At 39.3% G+C, this 16,457-nt stretch overlaps 1 protein-coding gene across 1 annotated transcript in view; it reads right to left on the bottom strand.

The window, feature by feature from the left end:
* The window catches only part of ATXN7L1 (ataxin 7-like 1), a 123,459-nt gene that overhangs the window by 34,682 nt on the left and 72,320 nt on the right, over window positions 1–16,457 (bottom strand). Inside the window, exon 3 of the mRNA XM_009328324.1 lies at window positions 4,137–4,359. Within this exon, the coding sequence (XP_009326599.1) occupies window positions 4,137–4,359 (223 nt within the window). The remainder of the gene's footprint in view (window positions 1–4,136; window positions 4,360–16,457) is intronic.

Below are 16,457 nucleotides of genomic sequence, written 5' to 3'. Positions count from 1 at the left end.
TTATAAAGGGTAAGTATCCGGGGTATTCTTATTAATTATGATTGCCTGTTCATTATTATTATTACTACCAATCATCTTACTCTTTGCCTTTTTCTCTCTATTTTCTACCCTTTTTCTATACCTCTTACCACCTCGACTGTAAGCTTCAGAAAACGATGGTTTACATTTATCTTATGCACAGCGCGGTGGTGCTCCAGCACTGCTCCAGTCTCTGAGCATTGCTATATTAATAGCAACAATGTTAGAGATACAGGGGGAAAAAAAAAAAAACAGAGCTGACAGATATTTCTGGATGATGTAGTCACAGTAATCCTTCTTATTCCAACTACAAGAAGGGAAGTATTAAAACAGCGGCTACAAAAATGAAACAATTCCAGATCTCTCTCATCTGATCATTCTGATCATGCTTTTTAAAGCATTAGCGAAGGAGCAACCTGAACCTCTGCAGCGCATCTTAGAACAACACAGGATGTGAAGAAGAGAAAGAGCTACTCAGTCAATGTTTAAGATGATGACTCAACCAAAACTATAATGAATTAAACAACGGAAGAGTTGCGTCTACATGCAGGCAGGCATGACAACAGACAGATCTACTGGGCCATGCTGTTGCAGAGGCCATTGCTGAAATACTACTACTAATTGTAACAGCTGAAATGTAAAAGAGATGCTGGATCAAAGAATCAGGGAAGCACAACAAAGGTTATTCCAGGTCTGGAAAGCAATCATTACAAGTGATACAATTCCCGAATTAAGCTAATTTGGTAACTGTCTGGAAGAACCTATGTCAAGTAAGTGTTTGTGGTACGAGACTGCAATGTAACAGACAAAACCACTGAATAACTGGAAGCTTCTGAGGATGATAAACCACAACACGCTTGGATACATGATGAATCCTATTTGCATTTTTGAGACAAATGTATTTGTGTCTATTGAGTATTTCTTTCTAAAAGATAAGTGGGTGAAATTCTATGGCTTGTACAGACAGCTGAATAGAAGTTATAGTCTTATCTTAAGAAAGAAAAAATGTTATGAACAATTTCTCCTTTAAGAAAATCAGACCTGCTGAATATTTTCTAGAATTCTAAATAAAAATTATAATCCACTAATGGAATAGGAAAAAACACTTTCTTCTGTAACAGCTGTCAGGACTCTATAGCCTGTGATGATTATCAGACTGATTTTATTCTTTAACAAGTCATGTAATCTAAGGCACTTAACACTAAATTTTGAAAGACAGTTTCATTGATCTCCACTCCAGACTATTTGTAGTTTGTTATGTGATGATTACAATATCTTTAACTACTATAGGCCTCATTTTTCCCCACTGGTAAACAAACCCACAGTATTATCTCCCAGCAGAGCTGCAAGAATTGGGTAATTCACAGGTACAACTATTGTTGTATATTATTGTATAATATATTGTAAAATATATACACAACAATATTTATATTGTTGTATAATATTCATTGCCAAAGTATTAACAGAGCAGTACAACAGTTTTAAAAGGCTAAATCTACCTTGTTAATCATCAGTAAATGTTTGGGATGTTCCCAATAAAGGGAAAAGGGATTGGTGGAAATGCTCAGTTATTTTGTTCCCTTCCAGCTTTTACTGACTGACAGAATGCCATCTGTTGCCAGAACGGAAAATATTGTTTATAGATTCAGTTAATATGCTGAAATGTGGACATGTAAGTTGCTGTCTGTAACACTAGGACGAGAAACAGTTTTATAGTCAGTAGTGTTAATACTCTAAAGTCCTTTCTGATTTTCTTTTAATTAGACTTAAAAAAAAACCCCTCTTGTATAAAATTCCTCTCCAACATTTAGAAGAAAAGGTCACTATTCAGTCAAGAATATTTTTTTTTAAACAGTAAACGAGGCACTTACACTTTAACTAGAATAGCCTCTATCTCATCTGTGTGTATGTGCGTGTGTAATCTAAACGTCCAGATTTTCTATTTTCAGAATTATATACCGTAGTTGTCCAGAATGCTCATCATGCTTATAGAGATGGTGGGGTCAGATTTATAGGAAGGTTAGATTTTGATCAAGTTTGTTCCAGTGCAAGGTAAATTCTACAGCTAGGCAGAAGCTGCCCTCTTTGAAATCATACCAACTAGTGCACATTGCAGGCAGAAAACACAAGCTATTACTTTAACATAATTTGAGTTTATGCTTTGTCTCATGGGTGAATGGTTTGCATTGGATTATTTACTGCTTTAAGGCAGTTGTGTCCAGAAACCCTACCTAAAATCATGACCTTCTTATGCTAGATATTCCATACAGAAGGGAAGGATCTTTACAGAGTAAGTAGATAGAACTTGAGATAGTAGGACTTCCTTTTTCTTAAGTTCACAGACACAGAACTGAGGCCGAGGAGACTGAGTCGTAACAGTAGCCTGTGCAGAACCAGGAGCTGAACCCACACCTCTTGAGTTACCAACCTAGTGACCTAATCACAAAGCATCTTTTCTGTAAATAGCTAAAAACAAAACAGTTTCTTATGGGATAAAATAGTGACTCAGTTCTGCTCTCTTTTACATTTTTGCAACTCGGCTGCTATCATCACAGTCACGGGAGGATGGGGCCGGCAGTCTCAAAGCCTATATGTGTGTATATATATCGCAGTACATGATGTAAGAGTCCCCCAGAATAGTGATTTTTGCAGCCAGAATTTTCTTCCGTCTTCTTATAAGGCATCAAACATTATCAAAATACAGAATGAGCTCCAACAGCAGCTGCTGTTGAAGGTAAATGACTATAACCAGTAAGTTTTCATGAACATCAGTTAAGCCAATATTAAGAACTCTGCAAAAATTATCCTACTGTTTAAAAGCATCAGTTTTAAGGGCTGATACGGTAATGGAAGATGGACCTTAAAGATAGCAAACTGGGTCAATATCTCACTTGCTATATGCATCTTAGAAAAGCAGACATTTGATGGAACATCAGAAAAGTAACCCAGTCCTTTTTCCTCTTCCTATATATATATATATTTTTTAATTTAAAAACATCCCAGTTTCCTCCCTTAGGAAATGTCGAGGCTTAAACTGTAAACTTAGATGAGAATATTGATTTTTTTTTTTATGATTGTGAAATATACACAGAATCATAGAATCGTTTAGGTTGGAAAAGACCTTTAAGATCATCGAGTCCAACCATAAACCTAACCTAACACTGCCAAGTCCACCACTAAACCATGTCCCTAAGCACCACATCTACACGTCTTTTAAATACCTCCAGGGATGGTGACTCAACCACTTCCCTGGGCAGCCTGTTCCAATGTTTAACCACTCCTTCAGTAAAGAAATTTTTCCTCACATCCAATCTAAACCTCCCCTGGCGCAACTTGAGGCCATTTCCTCTCGTCCTATCGCCAGTTACTTGGGAGAAGAGACCGACACTCACCTCGCTACAGCCTCCTTTCAGGGAGTTGTAGAGAGCGATGAGGTCTCCCCTCAGCCTCCTTTTCTCCAGGCTAAACAACCCCAGCTCCCTCAGCCGCTCCTCATAAGACTTGTTCTCCAGACCCTGCACCAGCTTCGTTGCCTTTCTCTGGACATGTTCCAGCACCTCAATGCCCTCCTTGTAGTGAGGGGCCCAAAACTGAACACAGTATTCGAGGTGCGGCCTCACCAGTGCCGAGTACAGGGGCACGATCACTTCCCTGCTCCTGCTGGCCACACTATTTCTGATACAGGCCAGGATGCCGTTGGCCTTCCTGGCCGCCTGGGCACACTGCCGGCTCATGTTCAGCCGGCTGTCGACCAACACCCCCAGGTCCTTTTCCAACAGGCAGCTTTCCAGCCACTCTTCCCCAAGCCTGTAGCGTTGCATGGGGTTGTTGTGGCCAAAGGGCAGGACCCGGCACTTGGCCTTGTTGAATCTCATACAGTTGGCCTCGGCCCATCGATCCAGCCTGTCCAGGTCCCTCTGCAGAGCCTTCCTGCCCTCGAGCAGATCAACACTCCCGCCCGACTTGGTGTCGTCTGCAAACTTACTGAGGGTGCACTCGATTTTCTCGTCCAGATCATTGATAAAGATACTAAACAGGACTGGGAGATACTAGAACATAGAGATACTTATTATTTTTTTAACACCAACATCTTCAGTAACTATTATTTTGGTACTTACCATGGTTTATCCCGTGATACTTTTGAAGGAAAGACTGTGTGCTGTTTGCTACTGGAGGTAAGTAGATTGTCTTTGGGCGTTTTGAATGGCTTTGAGTTGCTGCTGACAGGGTTATGGCCGCTGATACAGGATTTCGGTTTCATCTGTACTAGGGATGTCCTGGAATTGCAGGCTGGAGAAGCTGGAGAAGGGGAAGGTTTACACATTGAACCGTGTCTTCGTTCTGTAATGGAAAAATAATAAGCTTTACAGCATTTCATAGGCTAAAAGAAAAAAAGAAGTCAGGGAAGAGGAAATTGTTCTTCTCTATGCTAGTCACAATGATTTCATCACTCCAAAGAACACCAGTTCATTACTGTTGTGAATGTAATAAAGCCAAATGATAATTAAACAAAATCAACTCTGTGAAGTGCTTGGAAAAATGTAAAAAATTGTAAAATAAATGCTAATAATCTCCCAGAAAATTTCACCAAGAAATCTCAAACCATTTTTTAAGCAATAAGCAACCACCAGCATCTGTGTGAGGTGCACTAGGTGTCCCAGCTCCTTCACATAAAGTAGAAAGAGGAGAGTATGTAACAACAGCTCAGATGACTCAGTGAAATACTCTGTGACAGACATAAGATTGCTTCTATAATGGTTTATGAACAATTCATGTGACCCGGTTATTGAGCAGTTTACTTTATGACTATCTTGTTTCAAGCTTAATGGGAAGCTGTAAGGAAAACAACCGGAAGACTGAGAAGTAGCAAAAGGTCTACTGCTCCCAGCCCTTCCAGAGAGGCAGGCTTTGGCCTGGTTCATAGTTTGGAGGTTATCTCCAAGCACCAATCAAGGTAAAAGCTCATTTTTTTCCACAGAGAGCAAATGGCAAGTGCAAGAAAGCAGGAAGTTTATGTATCAGTTACAAACATTGGATCCAGAGGTCAGGCCCTTGTGTAAGCACTGTTCACGCTCACATGAGAGACCTCTTAAGTACTGCAAAAAGCAAGGCCTTGCAGACCCCGCAACAGGAGAATAGGCTTCAGGACAGACAGACTTCAGCAAAATTGTTTGGGTTTGGTTATTATTAGTATTTTTTTTAAAACTAAATGTCCTATCCCTGATATTGCTAAATAAAAAGATTGTTTTAAGAAGGTATTTGGCCATTCTTTACAAATCATATACTCCTCTAGGGGAGAAGTGCTAGTGCTTGGCCAGCTGGCTGATCACAGTGTGCTGCAAACAATGGGCTTGGCGCTGTGAACTTAAGCACAACTACAAAATATTACAACAGACAGGAGCTGTTTGTTGCTGAGAGGTGCTATAAATCGTTAACAGTCCTGTCCCCCCATTTGCGGGAACACCCTTTCCCCAACCCCTCCACCCCGCAGCGAGCCAGCCCCGGTGCGCCCCAGCCACAGGTGGCGGGCGGCACGGGCGGGCTGGGGGAAGAGGAATTTTCCAGTCAGCAGGGCTGTGCTCAGCAGCAGCTGACTCCGGCTTGCCGGCACCCCGGCACCGAGAGCTTCCACGGTGGGGATCAGCCAGGTACTCCTGCTACTGACACAGTAATCAAACGCAGCAAGCGTAATGTAATTATAGACAGAGAACTTTGGACAAGCTGGAGTTTCTCCTTCAACACGCGGCAATTTTTCCTTGCGTAAAGCCTTCAGCACTTAACTTGAAGAATCCAAGTGGATGCTACTCTCTGAGCTTGCACTGCATCGCTCCCTCAGCCAAGAGCAGGTTAAGGAAGCAACAGCAACCTGCTGCTGCAAGGGAAGGCTTTGTATTTACATCATCAACCCTGTGCTCGCTAGCTTGATATTTCAAGGATAACTAAGAAAAATTTTCCCACAGAGAATCAAAACATGACAATTTGTCTGGCATCCTCACAAGTAAAAACTTGCCAGTAGCAGAAGGATTCATCCATGATTAGTTTGCAATAGGCGAATACCTCAAGCACAAAGATAAATGCTTAAAAAAAAAAAGAATATTCCAAACTGTTTCTATTATATCTGCAGTGACCAAATAAAGGCATTTTCTATTAAAGATCAAGCACTTCTGTAACTTCATATTCACAGCTTTAATTACAAATGCTGAAATTCCCTCCAGATTCTCCTGCAACCGAAGAACACAAGTGTCTTAATTTTTTTTAAATACAAGAAGAAGCTCCCCTCACACCCCAAATGCCAACTGCCATTTGCCAGTTTTCACCCCGCCACACACCTCAGTGTGCAGTGTCTGCCTTTAAAAGTCCTTTGCAGGATGCAGTTAATTTACATTCATTTCACCTCACATTTGTGGCAACGACTGTGTAAGCTACGCATCTGCCTCTGAAATGCAGAGTTCCATTCAGAGGGTATTTATTTTGTTAAATAATAGTTACTGTTTCAAGATTCACCAACCTTCTCAGCAACTACTTAATCAATTTAAATTAGCTTAATAAAAATTTGCAACTTTCCCATTAATTACTTGAGGACTGATGAAAAGGAATTGCTATGTTAGCAACAAAACCAAGCTGTATATAAAGTGAAACTCAGGGAAAAACATGATTTCCATACACAAATTATATAAATTCAGGATTAATTACTCCAATCTTCACCACAGCTACTGGTTTTCTCAAGACCGACTGCCTTCTAAGTAAACTGTGTCTTCGATATCATCCCTATGGATATATTTGGAAGTGAAATACACTACTCTGTTATTAAAATTAATCTTCCGGAAAGACAGACATTCAAGATACTGACCATCTAAAATTATATTTTAAAGTCATCTAAGTATCACGTGCCATAGCAAGTTATTTTTTAACAGTCTCTTTACACTTGATTTTTAGTCAAGCTAAATGTTTGGTGCTTTTCCCTAGACAACTTTCTCAATTTATTAATTCCCAAGAATTAATAAATGTACTGCAAAGCAGTACATTAACTTTGGATTTTTTACTATAACATAGAAAATGGTGGAAGAGGCACTGTTCTGATATGACAATATAATAAAGTGCATCCCACTATTTTAAATAAATGTTTACTTAAAAGATAGGGAATGAAAAGGTTACAAGATTACTTATTTTATCTGAGTGTGTCGGATTGGTGGTCATTCTTGTGATCAGAGCCAACTGCTATATTTGGTGTTTCCTTTTACCTCCTCAAACTCCCCTCTTCCCCCAAAACACGGGTACTGAAAGTCTTCCACGTTTTAGACAGACTCTGATACATATTTGAGAATTATCAGCATTACCCACCTTCTCCTGAAATTTCCTAGAAGCAAAATGGAAATTATGACCACTGTAAAGTCATACAGGAGGAAGAATGTAAATAGCCAGTGCCACACAACCGTCGGTGTTCTCAGACACTGTTCAGACGGGTAAAATCTGCACGCTTACTCATATAAGCGAATGTCACTTTAGTGTCAGCAGGAGAAGATGGCAGCAACACCTTCCAGGTAGGGCCACAGTGGAGAGCTGGAAGAGTAACTCGCTCCAAGGGGGCAGAAAACCACTGTTTGAGCTGGGCAAGCATGGCCGCAGGAGGCTGGACTTGCCAAAGGCATGAAACCTCAGACAAGTCTCAGTGGTGGGGGCATAAATCATAACTAAATATTGATATATTCCTTCTCAAGAACTATTAGGTTCTTCCTTCCTTACTACGTATGTGGCAGTGAATTGGCCTTAGACATTGGTAATAAGCTTCAAAGAGAAATAATGGGAATATATGACAAAGCAAGAAGGTTGTCAGCTGTCAAAATCAACTGCTTAAACCAGGGTGGCGGTACTCCTCTATCAAACTGAGTTTCCTGGTCACATCTGTTTTTTAAAAATTTCTACTAATTTGCCTATTCATATTTTACATATATACAAGGAATTACACACAATACAGAAATCTGCTACTATACAGCCTATGTAATAAATTAATATGTGAATAAAAGACATCTGCACATCAAATAGTTGTTATAAAATTAGATATTCACATACTAACATTCAGGAGACAACCAGCCATCTATGTAAAAATTTCTACGTTCGTCTGAAGTTCATGTGTAGACAGATTAGATCTAGCAGGGCAGGTGAACTCGTACACATGCAGCTGTGGACATGGCTGTCCCTGTTTACATACAGCAGTGGAATAGTCACTGGACATAATTGAACCTAAAGTAGAATGAAAATTTTTGCCCCTAAAAAATGAAAAAATCCTGCAAGGTAACTAGAAAACCAGTTATCACTCGTAAGATACTAACCTAAATTCTACATGCATTTCAGTTTCTGCAGAAGCCTGCAACACTATGAATGTGTGCTCAAGTTTAAAATATGAAAGAGAACTTTTCCGATTCATTTAAATACTTCCAAATGGATGTTTACACTCCACATAAATAACAACACATATTCTGTTTTGTTTCTAAATACCAGTTGCTGTCAAATCCAAGAGCAGAGAGAACACAATCAAAGTTACAGTCCTCTTTACTGCATTAATCCTTCTGCAACCTCTCAGCTGTCTCAGCACAGCCACTGCAGCAAGTGACAAGCAACATGTGACTTCTGCTGTCAAACAGTTAATGTAATAATGACATTAATCTCGGAGGAAAGTTTTAACACTCTCTCACTGAATTAACTGCACTTTCTAAAGAATCAATTTCAGATCGATACCTGTTATTTTTTCTAGTTAGCGGCAAGGGTCTAAAAGCCCAGCACTACGTATCGTCCTAATGCGCATTGCAAACTCTGCATCAGTAGCATTGCGAATGATCTTAAACTGTTCCAGGAGATTCTCTACATCCTATGGAAACATGGATATAGTCCAACTTTCTCAGCCAAATCTGAGTTGTCAGTAGATGTGAAGTCCTTATGTTGCTGGAGAGTTAACAGTCCCTGAATCTCCAGAGCTTCTCTCCCATGCCCTTGTACTCCATTTCTAATCCTCCTTCCTGCATCCTACACATTGCAACCCCCTACCTTTCCCCAAAACCTCTGCTGCAGCTGCCAAAGTCCTCTAGGTCTGCCTTTGAATCTGTAATTCCACTGGATCCTCTCCGATGGGTCACCAGGGAATACTAGCAGCTGTTTTGCAGGAAATGCCACATCTCCTTCTAATCATAAGCAAAAAAGCAAAGCAATAGAGGCAACATGAGCTCCAGAGCCACAAGCACAGCGTGTGGGAAAAAGAGGCAAAAATCACATTCTGAGTAGAAAGTCTCTCCTCAAATTTTTGCCTCGACTCTCTCACACAAGATCAAGCACTCACTTAGCTCACAGCAAACCTTACAGACAACAACACAACAGTAAATATGTTGCCAGTAAAATACGTCAACCATACGTTTCCAGGTGGACTGCAGTAGTTTTGTAGCCAAAAAGATCTTTACATGATCCTGAAACTGCAGATATCTCTAATTTGGACTACAAACAAAAACCATTTCTTAGTATATCCCACCTACATCCATTCTTACCCAACATGTGCTACTCAAAATTGATCAAATCAAGTGAACAGTTTTTGCTCACAGTTAGTGTCTTCTCCATCGGTGAGGCACAGAAGATTGCAAAGGAAAAAAGTCATGATACAGCTTGAGCGCAGAGAAAGATATGCCTTTGGTCTTTCAGTATTTTTTTGCACGTAGTTGAAACAAAACAAAACAAAAAATCCCTCTAACGTTGTCAGAAGAGAGATACCAGAACTTTGTCAGCACCAGTCATTTTGAAACATTACTCTCGTTTAGCACGATTTGACTTCCTGCGCACAAGAGGCCTAAAGCAAAAATCAATTTTAGGTTGACCCACGAATAACTCAGAGTCCCAGTGTTATGGATTATAGCTTGGTATTACACTTGGTAAAAACAAACAAAATACAATTGCTAAAACACAGAAAGGTAAGAAAGTTATTTGCTGTTAGTAAACATTACAGAAAAATAAAACTCCTTTGAAGCTTGTATTCATCACAACCCTTGACTTCATAGCCTTTTTACTTAAAAGAGCATAAACTAATTTATCTGACTGCCCCAACACAATATGAATACTGTTTGTTATTCCCCATTTACAATATTTAAGCAGATGGTAATGAAATTTAGTATCTCATCCACAACGTGATTCTGTTCCAGTAACGTATCACAGTCTTGTTGATGAAGATGTTACTTATGGTAAGTCCATACACCACCTATGCACAAATTACAGTTTTTCTATTTACAGTATATCCTGAGGTGTTTTGTTGCACAGCCCTTCACTGTGCAAAGTTGAGCAATGTATACTTACAATTTCAGTAAATAGTAAGTGAAAACTGCCACCTTGTACTGATCCCGGTTCAAAGTTTGCAAGTGTACTTGGCATTAATTCTAATAAAACTAAAAGAGAAAAAAAACCCACACATGCCCAAAAAGCAACAGCCAGCAATCAGAAAACTGAACAACTAGACTGCTTGCAGAAATGTGTCATCGTGCAGTAACTGGCAGCTGGTTCATAACAAGAGTTCATAAACACCTTGTAAGCACTTTCATTTTGCAGCCACAGTCTGAAAAAACCTAACAAAACCCAGTACGTGAGGTTAAACAAAAATAAACTTGGGTTTGATGCTAGCAAACTACAGCATAACATTGCAAGACTAAAGGATAACTTTACCAGCTTTTTTGACAAAACACTATTCCAAGTCCAACTGAAAAAGTTTGGAAATAATATCCGCAAACCGTTCCGCCCTTCTTGCACTGCGCGCTGGAAAGGAAACAGCACAGTCGGTTTCATTTTGATACTTCTTGTAAACTGACAAAGGAAATAAACTGCCAGCTCAAACCCCCGGACTGATCTGCTGCATAAAATGCAGCTCGACAATCGCAAGCTTCATTCCAGGTCAAATGACATAATTGGGAAATTATCAAGTGCTAAAATAACCGCCATTCTGCTGGTGTTTATTTACAATAAACACAAGCTTCGCTTTCTGACATAAACCCACTAAAACGATTCTCCATTTCACAAAGTCTACAAGTGAGTAGGATCAGCAAAATTATGCAAAACATCCTGCTAGAAGAAGAAATGTAAACTGAGCCACTTACAGAGAGGAGCAGGCTGCCAACTTAATCTGATTCTACGACGACTGTAAACATGTACTTTTGGAACGTGAAACAATTCACATTGCCACAGATGCCGTCAGAGAAACACAGCAACGTGATTAGGTATTCTGCACACGGTAAAAAAAATCAGGCAGATGACCTGCCGCAGCAAATACCAGATCAGCGCTCGCACACACCAACTGTTTTGACTACAGGCACTTGTTAAGCACCAAGTTTCAGGTCCTACCAGTTGGACACCAGAACTGATCCTGTGCCAAGAACAACAAGCGCTGAAAACGGCTGTGGTGTTTTTTTTTTTTTTTTAATAATTGTTGATACAACTCAAGTAACTGCAGAAATGAACCAGAGTACAAAATTAAAAGCAGCAAAAAACACAAGTGTATATTTAGAGGAAGACACTGCATTTTTCTTCCTTGGTTCAGGAAAGAAGAAGGGTGTTTGTGTTTAACACAGTAGGATGAACCTGCTGTTTTTCTGAAAAATCTTCTATTTATGGGACAAACTTGTCATTTGCCAGGGTAATTATAAGAGACAGGAGGAATAATCTCTAGAATATCACTAAATTACTCTTAAGTGGCCAAATCTCTTAAAAATGGCCAAATTCCATAAAAAGCCACACAGTCAGCATTTCCCAGAACACTTCCATTCGTCTTCTGTAGAAAGCATAAAAAAAACCCAAAGAAGGGTCAAATGGAACTCCAGCATGGCAAAAAACTGCTTCAAAGAGTGTGATTAATTACACTAAATGTAAAATTAAGCTGCTGGGTACTTGTCTGCTTCTTTTACAAGGATTTTGAGATCTAAAGACAAAGCTCCAAGGTATCACTGACGTATCAGAGACACAGGAAAATGATGGAAGAGTGAATACCTTGCCCTGGTGACAATGTCAGTCTTCACATCACTGAGCTGGAAGACCTAGATTTAACTCTGGTGTCAAGGCCTGTTTCTTCAGCTATAAAAGGCGATATTAATGATTTAGGGTATTAACTTGATTAAAAATGTTGGAGATTTAAATAGGAATTCATCACTTCTTGTAATGACACAATTCCACACGTGTAATCAGTACTTGCCACCTGACACACTGCTACTGCAGAAAAAATGACAATTTTCTACTCTAAGTCATACACGTTTCTCAGCTCAGCAAGGCCAAAAATCCCCAGGCGAAAAAGAAATAACAGAGCAAGTGAATCCTGGTTACACACTTTTTTGAGTGACACTCTACCAAAGAAAAGCAAGGAGAGCTTATGCACAGAAATTTCCCATTCTGCTGGAGGAGATGCTCTGGTAGTCCAGCACGAAACTAGTGAGACATCCTGATGTGTCCGGGACTGTTTGAGGTAAACACCATCTCACACCTCGCGTCCGGTCCTTACACCAGAAGGACAGCCCTCACCATCCTTTTGCACTGGTTCCTCTGTGCTGGTATCTCATTACCCGCTGACCAGTGATGGTGGCATTCCCACCATTTTTGTTCTCAGAGCAAGGAAATGTATTATCAGCCCTAAACTTAGGGCAGGTACACCAGGTGAAATGCTAAAGTATTTCTAGCAATCAAGCAATAGTACTTTCCTTCACACAAAGGTAAGCAGAGCCAACAAATCAGAATTTTGTGGGTGATTTTTTATGTGAAGAGAAATCCTTTATTTGGCTATTTGTTAGATGCAAGAAAAAAGTATCTTTACATTTAACACTGAAATACAATAAGAGGAACAGCACTCTAGTTTACTAAATATACAAATTTAAAAGCAACTCACCTAGTCATTCCTCCAAACACTCGACTTAAATAATTTTACTCCAGACACACTGTTGCAAATAGAGGAAAATTTAGTATTGCCATCCTCTCATGCTTCATATTGTGTAACAATATGAAGGCCTGTTTCCTCAGGCCTCAGACAGATCTTTCACATTCAAGGTCATCTGACGATACATATTTTTACTTATTTACTTACACTTATCAGGTAAAATATTTCTCTGTATCTCTATCTCCATCTTTAGTGATATTTACAAAATAATAACAAAAAAGTAATTTATGTACATTATTTTTTTAGGAACTCATCAGATGTTTCCCCTCATCTATCATAAAACTATTACAGAAAACTGATATTTCTTTAAAGCTTTACCTAATCCAAACAGATATAAAGGCATTTCTTTTTACAGATAAGAAAAGATAAGCCATAGAAGAGTGAGATAGGACTACTGAGGTGGTTTGGCAAAAAACAATGCTGTACTATGACCCCGAGAAAACAAGCTATCGTTTTTAGACTTATGTTCTTGATCTGGTTTTGTGCATAATATGATGTCAGATTTTATTCAATATCAAGATAACATATCACCAGCTCATTTTATCATTCCTTAGAAGAAACTTGTACAAAACCATTAACTTTACTGAAATTAGCCCAGAATAATGGCTTTGCAGGACTTGTATATAATCTATTGTTTAAACCTTCGGGCTTTTTCAGCTCTGTTATTTGGGATCCAAAACGAGCATCTGGTGAAACAATGTATTTCTTAACAAGCTGTTTTATAAGCAGAGAAATAATGAAAAACGTTTTCTAAAAATCTGTGGGTTTGGTCCCTAAATTTGCTCCATCTCGGTTACCCTGAGCTTCTCCGCCCCCCAGCACCCTCACCGTTTCATCCTGTATCCACAGTCCTTTGCTCCCCCCCCCCCGCAAAGAGACAGGATAAACTCTGTCTGGTCTATAGGTACACGTGTGACAACTGTCAGTACAAGCGTGCTACTGCCACATGAAATACTGTTCTCTGGGGGCACATTAATTAAGATGTCTCTTCACAGTCGCTGATTTTCACAAGATTGCTGAAAACAGTATTCTTCAAGCCAAATTGGCAAAGAGTTAAAAATTCTTAGACAAAATTGGTATAATCACATAAGCCTTATTGCTGCTATTATTATTGTTATTAATACTACTATAATTATTATAATAATTACCATCTTCTAGGAAACTCAAGTTAAAATTTGTATATGAAATTTTTTACTTGCTTTTCTGTGTTTGCCACTCCTCATGGATATTCCCAGGCAAAATAATCCCCTTGGAATATTCTGACATCTTTTGAAAATCCAGGTAACCAAACAGATCTGCCCAACTAAGGACACTGTTTTGTTTTGAAAATTGAATGAGCTGATATTTAAGTTTCAATTCGTTTTATCAAACCCTGCTACAAAAGCAGCTTAACTGTCACTGCAGAATATTTCCTCATTCCAGTCGTTTTAGATAAATTAGCTCACTCATCTTTCAGGCACATTATTTGCCATAGATAATAAAATCCATTATTTAGAATGCTGCAGGAATACCCACAAGTGATAACCCCCTAATACACAGCCTCCAAAGTGAATGTGCAAAATAATTCCTGAAGAGGTCACTTGTTCATGTTTCCCTCACAACATACAATAGCTCTTACAAACAAGAAACCAAACTCTCAATCTTCTACAGAACAAAACTGAACCGACAACACTGAAAGACATACCCAAATACAAAAGTGGGTTTGTAGGGCATTTTTCATCTGTTCCTCTCCCTTAAAAATCTCCTTAGTTCTATATTTACATGCGCTTAAGATCTAAAAAGACGGTTTCTACTTCAGCTTGCATCATTTATGACTTCTAACTGTGCAAACTAAAGAAACGCAGACCTAATCACACATGAACGAAATAGATGCAAATCAACCTCTGAGAGTCCAAGTGAAAACTACTTCATATTCTGCCCTTGAATGTGCCTCTTAACCATTCGTCACTGCAATGAACTTCATGTATTACAAATGACTTGTTTTGGATACACTATTTACCTGTTCATAATACTAACAGCTTTCCCATCGTTGCCCTGAATGGGAGAGTGTTGTATGTCTAAAATTTTAAATGTCTGTTCTACCTATATAAAAAAATTCTTTCAGATGGGCCTTTACTCAGTTTCTTTCAAGCTACTATACAATCAATAACAAATTGAGACTTCAAAATTTGTTGAAGCACGGTCAGTGTTTCAGATGCTGTGTGAAGAAAGGTATTTTCCAAGGCCACACAGCGATTTGAATGCAGATCTGAATTTAAGGCATTCCAAGTTTATTCACCCACTCATGTTGCCTCTGTCACGTATTAACATGGCAGGAACAGCACAGGGGAAAGAGACAGATGATTTCCATTACAACTACCTACCAAGGTGCATGAACTCCACAACGTAGCACAGCTGTGCAATTCAGCTTCCCCCCCTACCACTTCCAATGCCTTGAACAACCTGTCATCCAGCGCAGGTGGTTCCAACTTTCTATGCACCTTCTCAGAAGCACACACAGACTATATTTTAGAAAAACTTTTAGGAAAAAAATAAATGTGTAGACGCTCACCAGCTGAAGACATGGGATATTTTTCCTATGAGGTGCTCTAATTACTTTCTATAATTACTTACATAAGCTCATTGGGGAAAAAAAAAATCACTTCTCATTAAAACAAGGCATAGCTCAACTCAGAACAATTCTTGCGAGTTTTAACATGGACAGTAAGCAAACAAACCAAGATCATTAGAAGTCCAACTTGCAAGCAAGTCCACACAAAGGAATCAGTTCTACCTGAAGACATTTAACTATGAGACATGCAACAGGAGGTCTCTGAGAACAAGCATGCAATAAACACCTTTCCAAGGTATCAAATGTTTGACATGTATCAGTAATTTCTGATTTAAACCACCCGAGTCAACTGGAGCATAGGTAAAACATATTAGGACGGTTATTTCCTACCAGGGCTTAGCTGGCTTTTTATAGTGCTAGGACCTGGCTTCATCCATGCTTGGTGTAACATGTCACTTCAGGTGGGAAGAACGAATAGTACATCTGTTTGTCAAAACATGAGAGTAGCCTTTGGTCAGCCATGAAATGATTACAGGGGGAGTAAGCTTGGAAGCTAACAGGAAGAAGAGAAAACAATTTTAAGACAAGGATTTCAAAGTGGGTTATTTATAGAGTCAATACTCAATTATCCATGGTCAGATTATCTGTACCAGAGATGCAGAAACAAATCAGCTCCAGCTGGGCTCATTAGCCTAGGTGCAGCTTGGTGCAAATGTTCCTATACTTCTAGGGACGGCACAGGTCCAGAAATTATGCAACAACATTTTTTCAGCATAAGACTGCAGTCCTTTTTTTATCTAAAGTGAGGCACTTCAGTTGTCTCTGTATGGCATTTCCAAAGGCAACAGCATTGAGGAAAATGATAAAGACTTCAGATGAAGCCACCGCCTTGCAGCATTACCCCCGTGCTCTGGGTCCCAAGAAGTTTTATTAACTCAGGCACAGCAT

This window comes from Pygoscelis adeliae, unplaced genomic scaffold (assembly GCF_000699105.1).
Source record: "Pygoscelis adeliae isolate BGI_AS28 unplaced genomic scaffold, ASM69910v1 Scaffold267, whole genome shotgun sequence".
NCBI classification, from domain to species: Eukaryota; Metazoa; Chordata; class Aves; order Sphenisciformes; family Spheniscidae; genus Pygoscelis; species Pygoscelis adeliae.
This window is presented reverse-complemented; position numbering and strand designations above follow the sequence as displayed.